General features: G+C 36.9%; 4 protein-coding genes across 10 annotated transcripts; 2 read left to right on the top strand and 2 right to left on the bottom strand.

Moving 5' to 3' along the window:
* Positions 1-144: 144 nt before the first annotated feature.
* LOC121793742 (actin-depolymerizing factor 6-like) lies at positions 145-1467 on the top strand. The gene is made up of 3 exons (XM_042191777.1): positions 145-272; positions 661-926; positions 1023-1467. The coding sequence occupies exons 1-3, from the start codon at positions 270-272 to the stop codon at positions 1171-1173; spliced, it is 420 nt and encodes a 139-aa protein (XP_042047711.1). The 5' UTR covers positions 145-269; the 3' UTR covers positions 1174-1467.
* A 302-nt stretch (positions 1468-1769) lies between these two features.
* Positions 1770-3944, bottom strand: LOC121794114 (protein O-glucosyltransferase 1-like). Its single transcript, XM_042192138.1, has 6 exons — positions 3694-3944; positions 3089-3615; positions 2801-2993; positions 2649-2713; positions 2323-2533; positions 1770-2245 (listed from the first exon to the last, which is right to left on the bottom strand). The coding sequence occupies exons 1-6, from the start codon at positions 3793-3795 to the stop codon at positions 1895-1897; spliced, it is 1449 nt and encodes a 482-aa protein (XP_042048072.1). The 5' UTR covers positions 3796-3944; the 3' UTR covers positions 1770-1894.
* Positions 3945-4360: 416 nt separating this feature from the next.
* Positions 4361-9849, bottom strand: LOC121795205 (protein O-glucosyltransferase 1-like). Of its 7 annotated transcripts, none has more exons than XM_042193671.1 (10): positions 9700-9849; positions 9227-9479; positions 8983-9102; positions 7797-7854; positions 6992-7500; positions 5594-6114; positions 5332-5524; positions 5174-5238; positions 4878-5088; positions 4361-4804 (listed from the first exon to the last, which is right to left on the bottom strand). In XM_042193671.1, the coding sequence occupies exons 5-10, from the start codon at positions 7178-7180 to the stop codon at positions 4433-4435; spliced, it is 1551 nt and encodes a 516-aa protein (XP_042049605.1). In that variant the 5' UTR covers positions 7181-7500; positions 7797-7854; positions 8983-9102; positions 9227-9479; positions 9700-9849; the 3' UTR covers positions 4361-4432. The 7 variants fall into 7 exon arrangements, with proteins under 7 accessions (XP_042049605.1, XP_042049606.1, XP_042049610.1 ...); XM_042193672.1 differs by having other exon boundaries at positions 9227-9413; XM_042193676.1 differs by having other exon boundaries at positions 6992-7173; positions 7797-7857; positions 9227-9849.
* A 4097-nt stretch (positions 9850-13946) lies between these two features.
* Positions 13947-15955, top strand: LOC121795207 (uncharacterized protein At3g61260-like). Its single transcript, XM_042193679.1, has 5 exons — positions 13947-14249; positions 14822-14872; positions 15138-15225; positions 15392-15473; positions 15569-15955. Exons 1-5 carry the CDS (start codon positions 14108-14110, stop codon positions 15767-15769), a joined length of 564 nt encoding a protein of 187 aa, XP_042049613.1. The 5' UTR covers positions 13947-14107; the 3' UTR covers positions 15770-15955.
* Positions 15956-15957: the final 2 nt, after the last annotated feature.

Below are 15957 nucleotides of genomic sequence, written 5' to 3'. Positions count from 1 at the left end.
GGCTGTTAGAAAATAAAATATAATAAAATAAAATTGTTGGATGTGATAGATGATGATCCTAAAAAAAGGCAAATGTGATATGTGCCTTTAATTTTCCTAAAAACACACCTAAAAAATCTCCCCTCCTTTTGCATATTTCGTCAACTTCTTTTACCGAAAAACAAGGATCGGTTTGCATTATCTATTCATCTCTCTTTTCCCATTTGATCACTTCCATCTCCATTTTTCATATTTTGAAGTCCCTTTCTCTCATTAGATAGAGACAAAACATGGTATGTTTCTATCTTGCAACTAATTCTTGAATTTGTTCATGTTCATCTTCACTTTCTATTCTTATTTGCCTTAATAGATCTTGAATCTTGACATGATACATCATGTAACCTATCAAATTAATAAGTTCTTATCACATTTTGTAATTGTGATTGTATTCTATCATTATGTTCCCATGTCATGATCATTTGATTGATAAAAAAAGTATCACCAAAAGTTGCAAAATTCAGACATGGAAAATCCATATGCATGAAATGAATCCATGAAACTTGCATCATGAAAAACAGGCCTGATCTGCCATTTTTCTGATCAAGATTTGAATATTTTATGTTAGAGATGAAACTGTCACACCTTGTTTTGTTTCCTGTATTTCCTCAATCTCCATTGCAGGCGAACTCAGCCTCCGGAGTAGCAGTGCACGACGAATGCAAACTGACATTCTTGGAGCTAAAAGCCAGAAGAACCCACAGATATCTGACCTTCAAGCTTGATGATGGCCTCCAACAAGTGGTGGTAGACAAGATCGGGGGGCAGGGCGAAAGCTACGAGGATTTCTGCAAGAGCTTGCCTGATGACGACTGTCGCTATGCTGTCTTCGACTATGACTTCACAACAAATGAAAACTGCCACAAGAGCAAGATCTTCTTCTTTGCATGGTAAAGATGTGTTTGTTTTCTTCTTTTTCTTTTTAGTACTACTACTTTGCTTTTGTATTATGAAAAATGGATTCTTTTTTTCTTCAAATATTGTAGGTCACCAGATGTTGCAAAGGTGAGGACTAAGATGTTGTATGCAAGCTCCAAAGATAGGTTCAAGAGAGAGTTAGATGGTATTCAGGTTGAGTTGCAAGTAACTGATCCTAGTGAGATGAGCTGGGATATCCTCAAGGCACGTGCTTATTGAATGCGTTGCACCATCCAACTAGTGCCTCGCGTCTTATTATCAGCTTCTCTATAAAATGTCCAACTTCTTGGGCGGCTCTTTCGACTACATCTGAATGGGGCTTAATTATTTAGTAGTAGTATTATTATAAGAGGGATAAAACCATAAAACCATCTGTGTATTTTTCTTTTTCAGATTTGTTTATGTTTGTTATGTTTTTTCTTTACAATAGTGTTATCGTTATAGATGTATTAGCTGCATCTTTTCTGTGGCTACCTCTTTTTATCTGATATAAAGAGTAGTAGTACTTTTCTAGACTGAGTTTTACTTTCCATAGCCAGATTATAATATGCTTGTGTGGAAACTAAAAACAGCAAACAAAGTGAAATTTTCAATATAAGATTTTATGAAACTTAGCTTGATTTTTTTCGAACTTGAGATCACATTTCAGCAGAATGTTCATTCGTTGCCTTCTTCGTCTAAAGGATCTGAGGCTTTGTAACTGAGAAGTTTTGATTTTTCAGTTCCTTCAAAAACATATTATGAAAACCGTAACAACATCTTTCGCGAAAGAGTTGGACATGAAACAAATTATGTATTGAGATTGTACACTTGATAGTATAACATATCAAAACTTGGCAAATCATTTCTGTTGCATTTTACAGAGAAAAGGAGTCTGATTTTTTTTTCTAAAGGTAGCCTAAAACTCCTTTCAAATAGTCCTATCTCAGAATATTCTACTTCAGTTACCATCGGTTTCATGTCTTTCCCACAAAACAACCTGGTTTGTTAGATTCGCTTTCCTCTCAAGGAAAACGCTAACATCTTCTGGCTCAAACGAAGGAGGCAGATTGCAGGGAGGTGAATCCGACATGCTTTTCACCATAGAATGTATTCTGTATCGCTTCTTCTGTCCTCTAACGGAACACACCAGCGCTTCTGAGCATGTCTCCTCGGCCACTTCAGGGACAGTCGGCTTGTACTTCAAGAGCTTGGCATACTCGTTTAGGAGGTGGAAAGAGTAATCATACACATAATCCATCACAAGATTTTCTAGAACAAAGTTGCTTCCGGCTCTTCCAATCTCCTGAGCCTGATACAACAACAAACATCAAGTTACAAACACATCTGTGTATATTCAGTCCAAAACTTTCACATGTTCTCAATCACCTTGTCTGTGTAATTGTTGCCCCACTCAACTGCAAATTTGATTGACTCACACTTGTTGTTAGTGTTGATAGGCCAGTAATGGATCGATGGCAGCAGACTTCTTGTGAAGAAGTCGTAGAAATGTGGTTTTATGATCAAAGCCATGGAATCACAAGCTAGGATATACTTCTGGCTGACAGACCAGCTAACTCCTTCAACATAAATCTTGTATCTTCCTTACATTAATCCCAAATTTACATCAGAAAAAAAGGATCCAAAAACATGGAAAAATGATCTTAAAACTGCCATAGCTTTATATACTACTATCCAAGTTGTGATCCATATACCTGTAAGTACACTGATTTGCCACATCAGAACTCTTGAAACCTTGCTTCTTCTCTTCATTCCAATCCTACAATTATCAAGCATAACTTAAACCACCCTAAAAAGTCTTCGCCTAAAAGGGATATTGCAGAAAGGTACAGCTTTTTTTCTTTACCATTCCAAAGATCCTAGCTTTCCAATCATCTTGATCGGAGGCATTACATTTCGCCAAGTCGCGACGTGCAATTCCCACCCTCGTGTTCCCTTTCCAGTAAGCGTAAGGCTCTCTGTCCTTCCACTTGATTCTTGCGTTGCCTTTGTGAATCTCCTGCTTCAGCACTTCCCATGGCTTGATATTCAGCTCTGGCCTGCAAAGTCCAGAGATGGAATAAATCACCTTTTGTTATTATTGAAGCTAAATTAGAGGAAACATAAAAAAATGAAGAAACAAAAAAACAATTACCAACCCCAGAAGGACCAATCAGGGAAAACAATGTCATAACTAGATTCATCTCCAGAGTAGTGGAACAATGGTGGAGGCATGGAAGCTTCTAGACCTCCATAGTCGCGTTTCTTGATCACTGGCCTGTCCCCACACTCTAGCATTAGGTCCAAATCTGGCAGCCTGCCCGGGTAGAGCCTAAGAAGCTGCAAAATCCCCCATATGGTCACAATATCTCTGGTTTGGAAGACTTTCTTGTACCTCAACATATATAGTCTGCCATTCACTACAATGATCCTAATATGCGCGACTTTCTTAGCCTCTTCGACCATCTTTTTTGAGATCCCGGTTTCCTTCCAAGGCCTTAGATCTTCATGGATCCACTTGAAGTAGTCTGGACATGCCAAAGCTGATGAGCTCTCTACATTATCATTTTTTACAGGTGATGGAATGTTTGAGCAATTTAGAGAGCAATCAAATTCTTCTGAATATATATAGGATGAATCTTGGAAACCGAATTTCTTCTGCAGTGATCCTGTGATGATTGACTGGGAAAGGGCCAAAACCTAAGTGTGGCTAATGATGATGAACAAATTACAAAAATACACATGAAAAAAACAACTCACGATGTCAAGCCATTGAGTGATCAAGCCAATGACGATGAGGATTGCAAGGAAGAATACAGCAGTGGATTGAGACCTCCTAGGCTGTTGTTGCCTGTCTATCATATTCTTGATTATCCAGACACCAAAAGTTTGTTTAGATCAGTATTTGATCTTTAACAACATCAGACACAACAAAAGTTTGTTTAGATCAATATTTGATCTTTAACAACATCATATTAGATGTGTTTGTGTGCAACAACTGGTTTAGTAGAGTCTTTGACTTGTTCCACACCTTAAACACACATAGTGTGAGAATAATTGAATAATTAACCAGAAGTGGCTGTCGTTAGTGTTTATACCAATTCTAATCAAATTAGTGGCTGTGGTTTGGTGTGTTAATTATAAGTCCTAATTTAAGAAACAAGTGAAACTTTGCTGATTCAATTTTTTTCAAGTGGTTTGTTATTTATTCTATTCTGTATTTGTTCAATTCAAATACACCACATGTTTCACGCATGATATTTATTTGATATGGACTTGGAAATATAATTAGGATTCAAACTCGTGTCCTCTTCATCTCTGTTGATTCATTTTCATCAACATCAATGTCTGAATCATGGCACCCTCATTTACAAAACCCTAAAAATTATGCTCTTATTCAACATAACTTTAAAAGAGAATAAGACAATAAAAAAAGACTGCAACTTCTACCTTAAAACAGTATGTAACAAAGTTATAAAAGTAACTGAAAACAGTTTGCTTATAATCGCTGCTTCTTCCTCTTCTGTCTGCCCCAATACTGATTCTCCCACGCCTCCACTTGTTTAGTCCTCTTGATCTTCCCTTCATTGAAGGCTAGGATTTCTTGAGGATTGTAAGGTGGTTGCATCGTGCACGGATCGGACTCACTAGGCCCCTTCTCCAAGGATTCCTCCATGAACTTCCGCCAGATCCCTCGAGCAGCGCAGGCCACTGACTCCGGGCACAGCTCAACTGCGCCAGCAGGAACAGAGGGCTTGTACTTCATCAGCTTCCCGTACTCGTTGAGAAGATGGAACATATAGTCGTAGACGTACTCCATCTTTAGATCCTCGTGGATGAAGCGGCTCCCGGCTTCTCCAATGGATTTGGCCTAAAAATCAAGATTTTGGACTCGTTTAGCTAGGACACTCATTGAGGTTTGTACAAGAAGGAAAGGGGTTTACCATTTTCGTACGGTTGTTTCCCCATTCGACTGCGAATTTGAGAGACCTGCATTTGTCATCATCCCTCACGGGCCAGTAGTGGTGCTGAGGAACCATGCCTCTTATGAAGAAATCATGCCAACGCAGCGTATTGAGCAAGACGGGGGAGTCGCAGGCGAAGATGTACTTCTCGCTCACCGACCATGCCCACCCTTCTATGTAGATTTTGTACCTAAATTTGAACAACTTTTTTCTTTTGAGGGTTTTGCATAGCAATCGAATCTTGTTAGAGATAAGTAGATACTACAATTTGTCACCTGTGAGTGCATTGGTTTCCAAGATTGGATTGCTTGTATCCTTGCTGGGACTCTGCAATCCAGTTCTGAAATGCAAGCAAGCAACAATAAGAACAATAGTAGTTGAGGTTGAGGGATGGTGATATCAGATGATTGGGTGTAGAGAGGAGATTGCATGCCTGAACATAAAGACGAGCGTTCCAGTCAGTTTGAGGAGTGGCATTGCACCTCATAAGGTCAGCCCTCCATGGGCAGACATCGGGGTTTCCCTTCCAATAAGCATACGGCTCTCTGTCCTCCCATTTTGCCTTCTTGTTTCCTTCTTTTATATCCTTTAACACACTTCTCCATGGCTTAATGTTCGTCTCCGCCCTACACCAACCATTCCTTATGATTAAAGAAAAGAAATCACATTGAATTGGATTGAGAAACAAACATTACCATCCCCAAAACGACCAGTCGGGGAAGACGATATCCAAGCTGCGCCAATCCGAACAGTAGCGGAACAACGGGGGCGGGGCAGAGTCCGGCAGCCCGAAGCGCTCGGCCTCCACGACGGGGCGATCATCGCAGTCGAACATTAGCTCCAGGTCCGGCAATCTCCCCGGATAGGTCCGGGCGAGCTGCGCAATCCCCCACACCGTGAAGAGAGCCCGTGTCTGAATGGACTGCCGGAAATTTTCCACGTAGACTTTCCCGTCGAGGATGGTAAGGTGGAAATGCGCCGTCTCCCGCGCTTTCTCCACCATCTCTTTCGTGACTCCGGTCTGTCTCCAGTGGCGGAGGTCCTCGTGGATCCATCGGAAATAGTCCGGGCAGGTCGGCGGCGGATTTGCAGACGGTTGGCGTCTTACCGGGTAGTATCTCGGGCAGGACTTGGTATAGTTCCACGCCGCGCAGTTCAGTCCATCTATGCTACTTTCGCGCGAGCTCCTTATGTAAGAATAACTTACATAGTTTCCCTTCAAGATTTTGCTTATTCAAATCAATAACATCACTAATTTTTTTTCTTTTTTTAAAATGTTTTCTCACATTAATATAAATAAAAATATATTTTCTCTTCACTTAATACACACCCAAGTGTGACATCCATTATGAGATGGAGGGAATATATTTTTTGCACCAAGAATTGATATATTGTTGCTATTCAGATGGTGGAATATGAAGTATATCGGTTTTCAGTTATACCAACATAAAACAGAAATGCGGAGAAGCTTTCAAAATTTATGCCTAAATAAACCGCAGAAAATCTCTTGCACGCCTTATATTTAGGAAACCGTAATAAGTTACATTGAAAGATTATGAGGAGTAACTAGTATAACTATTAATTAATGTTACACTATTTCATGTTAGTCTCGGTACACGTACAAGATCCTCCAATTAATATTTCTTGATATCCAAATTAAATGTTTTAATGAAGGGCTGCCGGTTGATTTACCCTAGTTGAATGGAATCGACCAATTTAATCTATCCCACTAACTTTTTATAGTAAAAAATCTAAAATAGCAAATCCTTTTTTCAATATCGATGTTGTTCACTCAATTTAAGTCCACTGATTCTCTGTGCCTAATTAAATTTAGTATGCGAAGAAAACATTCATGAGCCAATCAGACAGAGTTTGATTGTTCCATTGAGATACATTGTTTTTTCCAGATTTTGTATGAACATAATGAGTCTCAGAAAGAGAGAACAAAATGTATTCAGAAAAAAGTAAATCATTTAACAATCATGATATCAGGTTCTTATTTCGCAATGCAATAATCTTATGAGGAAAACCAAAAATGATAAATTAAACACAACATACGCATTGATGAGAAGTTTGAAGGAAAGGAGACTTACGAGGTCGACCTGGCCAGTGAAGACGAGAACAGCAACAATGAGGAGGAAGAAGACGAAGAATGGGAGAAGTGAATATGATGAACAGAGTGCCTTGTTGAAGGATGCCCAGGAGGGCGACCTCAGAGAATATCTCTTGAAAGCAGGCCTTAGCCAATATATACTCATCAACTTCTCTTCATGCCCTTTCATGTTTACCCTCAATGATTAGTGCTTAATTAAAACTCATCACTCAAGATTCTACAATAGTGTGTGTGAGGAGAGAGAGAGAGAGAGAGAGAGAGAGAGAGAGAGAGAGAATTTGAAAGAGGTTTCTGCTCTAAATTCTAAAACAGAGGAAGGAATGTGAATAATTCTTTGCGGTCATTTTACAAAAAACAAGACTGATTTGTAGAATTATGTATGGGTAGACAAATGAAAATGGAATAGTAATGAGAAGTAAATGTATCTTCCCTTTAGAAGGTTATTCATTGGTTGCTGGTGGACGTCAATTGACTCTCCTAAAATCATGCCTTGTAGATAGGCCGCCGAAGGAAAAATCGGTTATTTGTTAGATGTGAAGGATCTAAAAACACTATTTTATAAATAGGGAAAACTCGAAAAGCACCACTAAATTGAGCAACCTAACTAGGTGTTTATCGTGAAGGATCATACATTTCTTGGCAGCATGGACAGCATGAAAATGCAATTATGTGGAAGTGAAAAAGCGTGATACTGAGAATTAAACATGTGACTAAGCCCACAATTCCTTCACCTCAAAACACATGCAAACTCATGCTATAGAAAACAATCAAGAAGAATGGATTACCTGGAAATGTGACACTAACACATGATGGCCATTTCCACACTCATTTTCCATCAACAAACTGCTGAACAGAGAGAAATTATAAAAAAATTAGTACGATTCAAGTTTAATTGTAGATATATATGATGCATGCATGCGTAGTATATTATTAGAGAAATGATAGTTTAGTTGAAGCAATCTGGTCATGCAAAACCAGACAACTAGTATTAAGGTAAGGGACAGCCGCACAAACATATATTAGTAGGAACATAGAGCATGCTCAAATCAGAAGCAGCTAGAAAGCCATAAATTCTCAGCATAAACTCCAAATATAATTTGAGTTGAAACACAGCATGTCAGAAAAGCTATTTGCACATAAGAATGCCGATCCTTGTCAAATATGAATTTCATTTATTGGCGAAACGAAGCACGCAAGTAAGGAAATCGTTTTCCTTGACCGTAGTATACTGCATAGCCACTTTAGTTTCACAATAAGTTTGACTAAAGCACGATTTGCTGCAGGGAATTTACAGAGAAAAGGATAATAGGGTGCAGTTATAAAATGTGTAAATAGAACATTATAAACAATATTGTCATTTACACCCTGTTTCTTGTTATAACGCCTCTAGCAAGGGGACTCAAAGCTTTGGGGTTTAACCGGCCAGTTTCTAAAATGTGGGCTAGCTTTTAGGGTCTTTGATGCTGCCCTATATTCCTCGCACAACAGAGAAAGCATGTGCTTCCTCAGACTCTTTAAACTCGAGAAGATGCATACGTTTTGAATATATCATAGGAATCAACTTCTAGATTATAATTCATACAGTATATCATTAGATCTTCTTGGAAACTACATCCACAGTTACACAAACTATGTGGTTGGAACCATATAACATGATGCACTTGGTTGTCTAGTATGGGAACTATACAGAAACATGCTAAAGAACTGATAAAACATTTATGTACTGCACGGTGAGTAGGAATATGGAGCATGCTCGAATCAGAAGCAGCTAATGTATTACCATACTTGCCAACTTTCAGGCTTTAATTTTATGAGTAAAACTCATATAAGGGATTTGCTAATTAACTTCTAGCTCATAATAACCAATTAGTTAGAGATTAAACCAAGGGGGAAAATTCTTCATTCTTTTTACAGGTTCAGCTAGTGATTACCTACATGCTCTTTGGATTAACATTTAGGAGGTCACATTACCTAGAAGAGATCGCCTGGCGATTAATTCAGCATGCGAATCGTTCATGACATCACCGCCTCAACTCCACCGCGATCTCCCCATACACTTTGTCCCCGTGCCCAATGCCACCACTCGTAATTCTTCATACAAACGGAAACACCAGTCACTTATAACAAATAACTAACGGAAAATATCCAGAGTCGTTATCACCAAATTAAATTGGGAAATCATGAATTTAATGCGTAAAAATATGAATCCACTAACCTTGAGGAAGATTGGAGAGGAGAGAGGCGGCTAAAACGGTGACCTCGCGGCCTTGAGGCTTCCCTTTCTTGGCGAGAAAATTGTACATCGACGTCACTGCTTCTGAAACGTTGTCTGCCCATGGCTTCTTCTCCGATTCCGGGGACGACGTCATTGTCGGCGGTGAGGCTCGAAAGTGAATGAATTTCTGAGCGGGAACATAAATTTTGTACGGCGTAATTTCAGTTGTGCTTAACCGCTAAACAAAGGCCGGCTGTAAATGGGTTATAAAATTGATCCAATTATGTTGTAGACCCAATTACTGAAGTACGCCCAATTAGGGGGTAAATGCACCGTATTACTTCTGTTTCAAATCACTACAAAAAGTTTCCAGTTTACATACAATGTTAATACAAATCCTAACGACAGTTTAACTCTGTTAATTATTTACTTATGTAGCGTCTGACTCATCAACTCCATGCCAAAAGAATTACCATTTTTGGAGAACTATCAGGAAGCAATGCAAGTGATTTATGGCAAACTTGGACGATTGAGTGAGTTGGGCGAGAAAAGCCTACTACTTCCAACTTCTCTCTATGTAAACCATCTCTCTCTCTCTCAAAATTGAATGTTCCTGTGTTGGTTAAATTTATAGCACAGGTTTTGTGTTGCTTAAACTTTTAGCAAATATTTCTTATCGCCTTTTAATATTAGTATCTCTTTTTTCTGCTTTTGGATTGAAAATCAGAATATTCATAATCTAAAAGGTCTTGTTGACAAAGATTAAGCCCAAAAAAAAATGGAAGTGGGCTAGCAGGCCAACAATGGCAAAAACAAACAATTCGTGCCAAATTTTTTTATCGAAGAAGCAAAATGGCAATTTTCCTACTGTATCTTTGTTCCATCCTTCTACTCACATTGTGCATTTTAAAGAGTCAAATGCCAAATAATTAACGGAGCTAAAACTGTGGTTACAGTTTGTATTTAAATCATAACTTGAGTGAAACTTTTTGTAGTAATTATGTAAATCAGAAACTTTTTGTACTAGTTTGAAACATATATTTTGTATGAATAGTGTATTTATCCCCCCAATTAGAATTGAAACATATTTTAGTACTCTCCTTTCACACCACCTATAACACAATAATTCAATTTTTTTTTCCTTATGTTAGTTTCTTTCTGTTTTTTTATGTTATATTTCTGTTTTTATATTTTTATTATTAGTGTTAGTATTTTCTTTCATAATGATAACCCCTCCGTTTATAAAAATAGCTTCATGTTTTTATTTTGTTCGTTTACCAAAATTATAAAGTTCTTCGTAACAAAACACAAGTATATTAAATATATAGGTCTCACTTTTATTCAAAACTTGATTCATTTTTTTTCTCTTTAACAATAATTGTTTGTAGGAGTAGTTTTTATAAGTAAGAGATATAATTTGAAACTTCAAAAACCTTTGAACAGAAAAGAAAACAGTACGCCCGGCCCGGCCCGGCCCGGACCGGCTCTTTAATTTCGGCGTAATAGTTGGATCATCGGAATCACACATGAGATACTGATATAGTTAGGCCCCACTCAATCATCTTTAATTAACAAATTTGATAGAGAAATTAAAATAACGTGGAAAAGAATAGTGTGTATCGATAAAATTAAGAGGGCCCCTACCGACAATAATTAATTCAATACGACCAAGAATTGCTGGCAGCAGAAAATCATTTACGAATATTTTCCAAAATTTGTGTATTCTCAATTCTCATATTAATAACGAGCATCGGATCCTATATTTATAACTAATTTATTTTATTTGTCTCATTAATAATTTTTTTTTAATTTTCATAGTCCCAAATAAATTAGACCCATTGTCCTAGAGGGAACATGCTCTTATACTTTTTGGTTAAAGCATTTCTTTAAATTTTTTTCTTATACTTTTCATTTATTTAATTGAATTCTAAGTAAGTAAGTTATCACTTAGTTTAAACATGCTCTTCTTAATTTCAGCGTTCAATTTTTTTTAGATGTTTAGTATTTTCTTTATGAGCAAATAAACATAATTTAAAGGTGTCCGACATCAACCACTCTGCCACTTGGGTCGGCAATTGTTATAGTACAAATTTCTTTGTTTGAGCGACATTTTTTTAAAGAAGATCAACAATGGTTCTCCATCTACCCTTGTGATGATTCGAACCATCAACGTATTAATTGGAGAGGAAGCATCTTACCAACTGAGGTACGCTTGGTTTGAGTGGCAATTATTATCAAATCAGAGAATGAACCAATAAATATTTTTACTGAACCTCTTCTGGTTCTCTAGGAATTATACGACAAACCACTGAAACGTGGCCCAGCGGACCGCCGAGGCTTGTATGTCACTCGATTAATCCATTATCAAAAGTAGTGTTGTTTATGCCCACACCCCGATCAACACTCTAAGGGGGTATCCTCCCTCTGATTGGATTTAGTATGAACGACGATTCCTTCTAGGCCAATTGAATTAATTTTACTCTGGTTCGGGTGATTCGAGCGGTTTAATACAATTATAATGTTTGATTATATTTTGTTTATATCAAATTAAGGAATTCTTATCACACCCATAAAAATAATTGCCGACGCCCTGAAACTAAAAGGTAAAAAAAAGTTCAACCAAAAAATCTTAATAGTACGTTGCTCAGTGGCTGTAGTGAGATGGGAAATTGGACTTATAGAGTATGTTTTTATCAAATTAACGTATTCATATCACAACCATAAAGATAATTGCCGACGTTCTAAAAACTAGATGAGAGTTCAACCAAAAAAATCTCAATTATTGGTACGTGGCTGAGTGATGGGAATTTGGACTTTAGTGAAAAACAATTAATTCGTCAAAAATCAAAATATCGTGTCACGCACTTGAGTTGAAAGCTCAAGTCATGGGATTCTATTATTCATCAACATGTCACGTTCGACAATAAATAATACTCCAAACTTCTTTCGATCTCCAATTTTTTAAAGCATCAATGATCATAAATATTGACCCAATTTTTATTGTAAAAAAAAACAATATGAATATATATATTTGAAAGAAAACATATAGTCGAATGACTCGAATGGCAAGGAGTATTGCATATTGCACATGACCGCGTAGGGGTCCTTTTGAAGAATCAAGTGAAAATTATAAACCAATGTACATATTTTGTTATGGTTTTTTTATTAATTACTCTTATTGTATTCAGGTTATTCTTATGAGTTAAACGCAAACAACTTCAAAAACATTGCTATATCGATTTTGAATTAATTTTCGTTACAACACTCACAAAATTTTCAACATTTTGTCTGTAAAATAATCTAACTGTGATGGCCCATATGTGACAAATTTTACTAGGAAATAAGAAAGATTAAACATAAACACGATGTTACGCTTATATTTTGTATTCACTGTATTGTTTTTTTGGTTGAGTTAGTGAATTTCATATTAATTCGCTAAAAATAATATTCCATTCGTCCCATAGAAATAAACCAGTTGATATGGACACGAGTTTTAATGCATAATTGATAAGTAAGAGAAAAGAGAAAAAGTAGTTGAAATTGTGTAATGAATAACAGGTCTATAAATAATAAAGTAAAAGAGAATAAGAAAAATGATACCATAAATGGATATAGACTATTTGTATGAGACGGAAAGAAAAAAAATATAATCTATTTCTATGGGATGATGGGAGTAAATACAGAGTATAAAAAAGAAACAAAGGAATTAAGTCATTATATTAAAAAAAACCTCACCTAAGATGGTAGAAGGATCTATTCTCTGGGGTCGTCCTAAACTGCAAGATGGCAGTGCCATTTGTTTAAATTTTGATACATTGAAAGTAACAGTAGTTAACGACGATGTTGCGTGTTTTCTATCATATCGTATTAATTTATTTTAATTCGATCACCCCAAAGAGTATTGTTCTTTTTATAGTTACATATGGCTATACAATTTGACTCGATTTAAATAATACTACCCCCATAAGTATACATTTAGTGTTAGCACGAGGTTTAAGAAATGTAAAGAAAAGTGGGTTGAATAAGTTAGTTGATTATGAGTCTCACTTGTGTATATTATTTTTATAATAAAATATGAGTACAATTGGTTGGTGGAATGTGAGGTCTACTTATCATTTGTGGTAAAAGTGAAATGCGACTCTTATTATGGGACGAACTGAAATGACAAAATGTGACACTTATTGTTGGAAAATTATTAATAACATATAGACTACATTTGTTTTTCTTTTTCTTTTTTTAAATATAAGAAGAATGGAATAAGATCAATAACATAACTTAATTAATTTCACAGCATTGAAACACAACTTAGTTAATACTCCTTCCGTCCCAATTTAGGAGTGCAATTTAGTTAGAACATGAGTTTTAAGAAATTGTTGGAGTGTGTAATAATTGAAGTGAGATAGTGAAAAGTGAGACTATTTTGACTTTTTTTAATGTTTAAGATTTTGTTTTGTTTTATTTTTATGAAAGTAACGACATTTGGTTGTAAATTTCATCAACAATGAGGTTAAATTTTATGTCCAAATATAGTAAATTCTAAATGAGACTCTTAAATTGGGATGGATGGAAATAGCAAAACACTACTCTTATGCTGGGACGGAGGGAGTAGTAAAAAACAGAAGATGCTTATTTTATAATTATAGAAGTGTTTATCCCCAAAGATCATGATACTGTTCTAAACGCTGACCTTCATCCGCACCCTATATCCAGCCGATCGTAACTGTTTCAACGGTCCAGAAAAAGCGTTTTCCTACTACCATGAGCCGCATTGCAGAGTATCGCAGCTCTTAGCATACGCAGTTTGCATTGTCGTTTTAAATCCCTCACAGAATTCTCTTCATCGCCAACCGTTTCTACTTGTTTCTCTGTTAGTGGAGAAGAATGGCTGCAGCGGCGGAGGAAGTTGTTCCAAAGAAAGCTGAAGCGGAGGAGGCACCACCAGCTGTGGCCGTGACGGAGAAGTCCAACGAGCAGCATGATCCTGCTGTCCCGCCACCTCTCGACGACTCCAAAGCTCTTGCAAGTAAATCCTTTCTTCAATTCTCTCTCCCTCTTTCTCACTTAAGCTACAACTCGTCTATTCAAGACGCTGTTGTGAACAAGTCACTATCCCTGCATTTGTTTCAAGATTTTTGTTAAAGAACATGCTAAAGATTGAATTTTGGTTGCTGGGAATTCATCACTTTTTGCTGTAATTGAGCTGAACTCTTTCACAGTAGCTATATTATTATAGGCTAGCTACATCGAATAAATTGATCACTTCTTAGAATAAATTCATCAACATTTTTAAAAAATCTGCGGTGATCTTTCCAATGTGTATGAATGTATGATCCTTGTGGGTTTTTTTTTAACTGCTAGAATTAAGTTGTTGAAGGTTTTCTATGCTAATGTTGATGAAATGTTTATCTTTATAGAGTAGGAGACACATATTATGTGGTGATGATTAATTGGTTGCTTCTCCTTGTATATCAAGATTGAACAATACACAGTCATGGCTCATAAAAAACATTCGATGATGTCAAAACAAGATGTCATTAATTAGCTCTGTAAGTTCTGATTGAAATTGAATTGTGCGACTGTTTTTGTGTGCTGCAGAGATCCCAGAACCCGTAGCCAAGAGCAGCTCGAAAGGGTCCCTCGATAGAGGTAAGTTACTAGCTCGAATTGATAGTTCTTTAGAAGGGTAATTTGGTTTAGATGCAGTAAAACCTGTGTTTAGTCATTGAATTTGGATTAAAACTTGTATTTAGTCTTAGAATTTGGATTTTGCTCTGTGTACTAGTAGCAGGAGTTGATTATATCAGAAAATGAAAATGAAATGAGGATAAGCAGATATGGGTTGTAGTGAATGGGATTGAAATGATGGGAGGGAATTACTTAGTGAAGAAGTTGGACTGTCTGAATTTTGTAGATGTTGCTCTTGCAAAGCTCGAAGATGAGAAGAGGTTGTCATATATCAAGGCATGGGAAGAAAGTGAAAAAACCAAAGTCGAAAACAAGTAGGGCTTATCTACATCTCTTCTCGTTTCTCTTCTTCCAACATGTTCTTGTATGAATCTGGTTCATCCTTACCATGCTTTTCGCCTCAATGATGACACGTTGAAGTTCATAGAAATTTCTCATTATAATTGAGAGTGGTAGTAATTCTATCTTATGATGAGGCAGGGCACAGAAGAAGCTCTCGGACGTTGCATCGTGGGAGAACACGAAGAAGGCCGCCCTTGAGAGTGAGCTGAAGAGCATTGAGGTAATACCCACATTCTTAAACTGATGAAGCTTCATTATGATTACAAGTTATTTACAAAACCGGGCAATGAGACTAACCACATATACTTGTCAAAGGAAAAAATTGAGAAGAAGAGGGGAGAGTACGCGGAGAAGATCAGGAACAAGGTGGGACTAGTACACAAGCAAGCAGAGGAGAAGAAGGCCATGGTTGAATCCAAACGCGGAGAGGAACTGCTCAAAACTGAGGAGACAGCTGAAAAACTCCGTGCAACGAAGCAAGCCCCACCAAAGGCCTGCAGATGCCTCGGAGGCTAAAACACTAGTGAATCTATCATCTATCTCCAACAACAAAATGGTTGAATATTGAAGCTTAGTTTTTTTATTTTTCTTATGTATAGATAGTTTCTTCTGTTGTGTGATTCTACTACTATGTTATGTCATATATTTGTATTGTAAACAAGAAAACAATGGTCTTGAATAAATCCACTGCAAATTGTTCGACT

This window comes from Salvia splendens, chromosome 3 (assembly GCF_004379255.2).
Source record: "Salvia splendens isolate huo1 chromosome 3, SspV2, whole genome shotgun sequence".
Classification (NCBI taxonomy): domain Eukaryota; kingdom Viridiplantae; phylum Streptophyta; class Magnoliopsida; order Lamiales; family Lamiaceae; genus Salvia; species Salvia splendens.
Note: the sequence above shows the minus strand (reverse complement) of the source record. Positions and strands in the feature narration are given on the sequence as shown.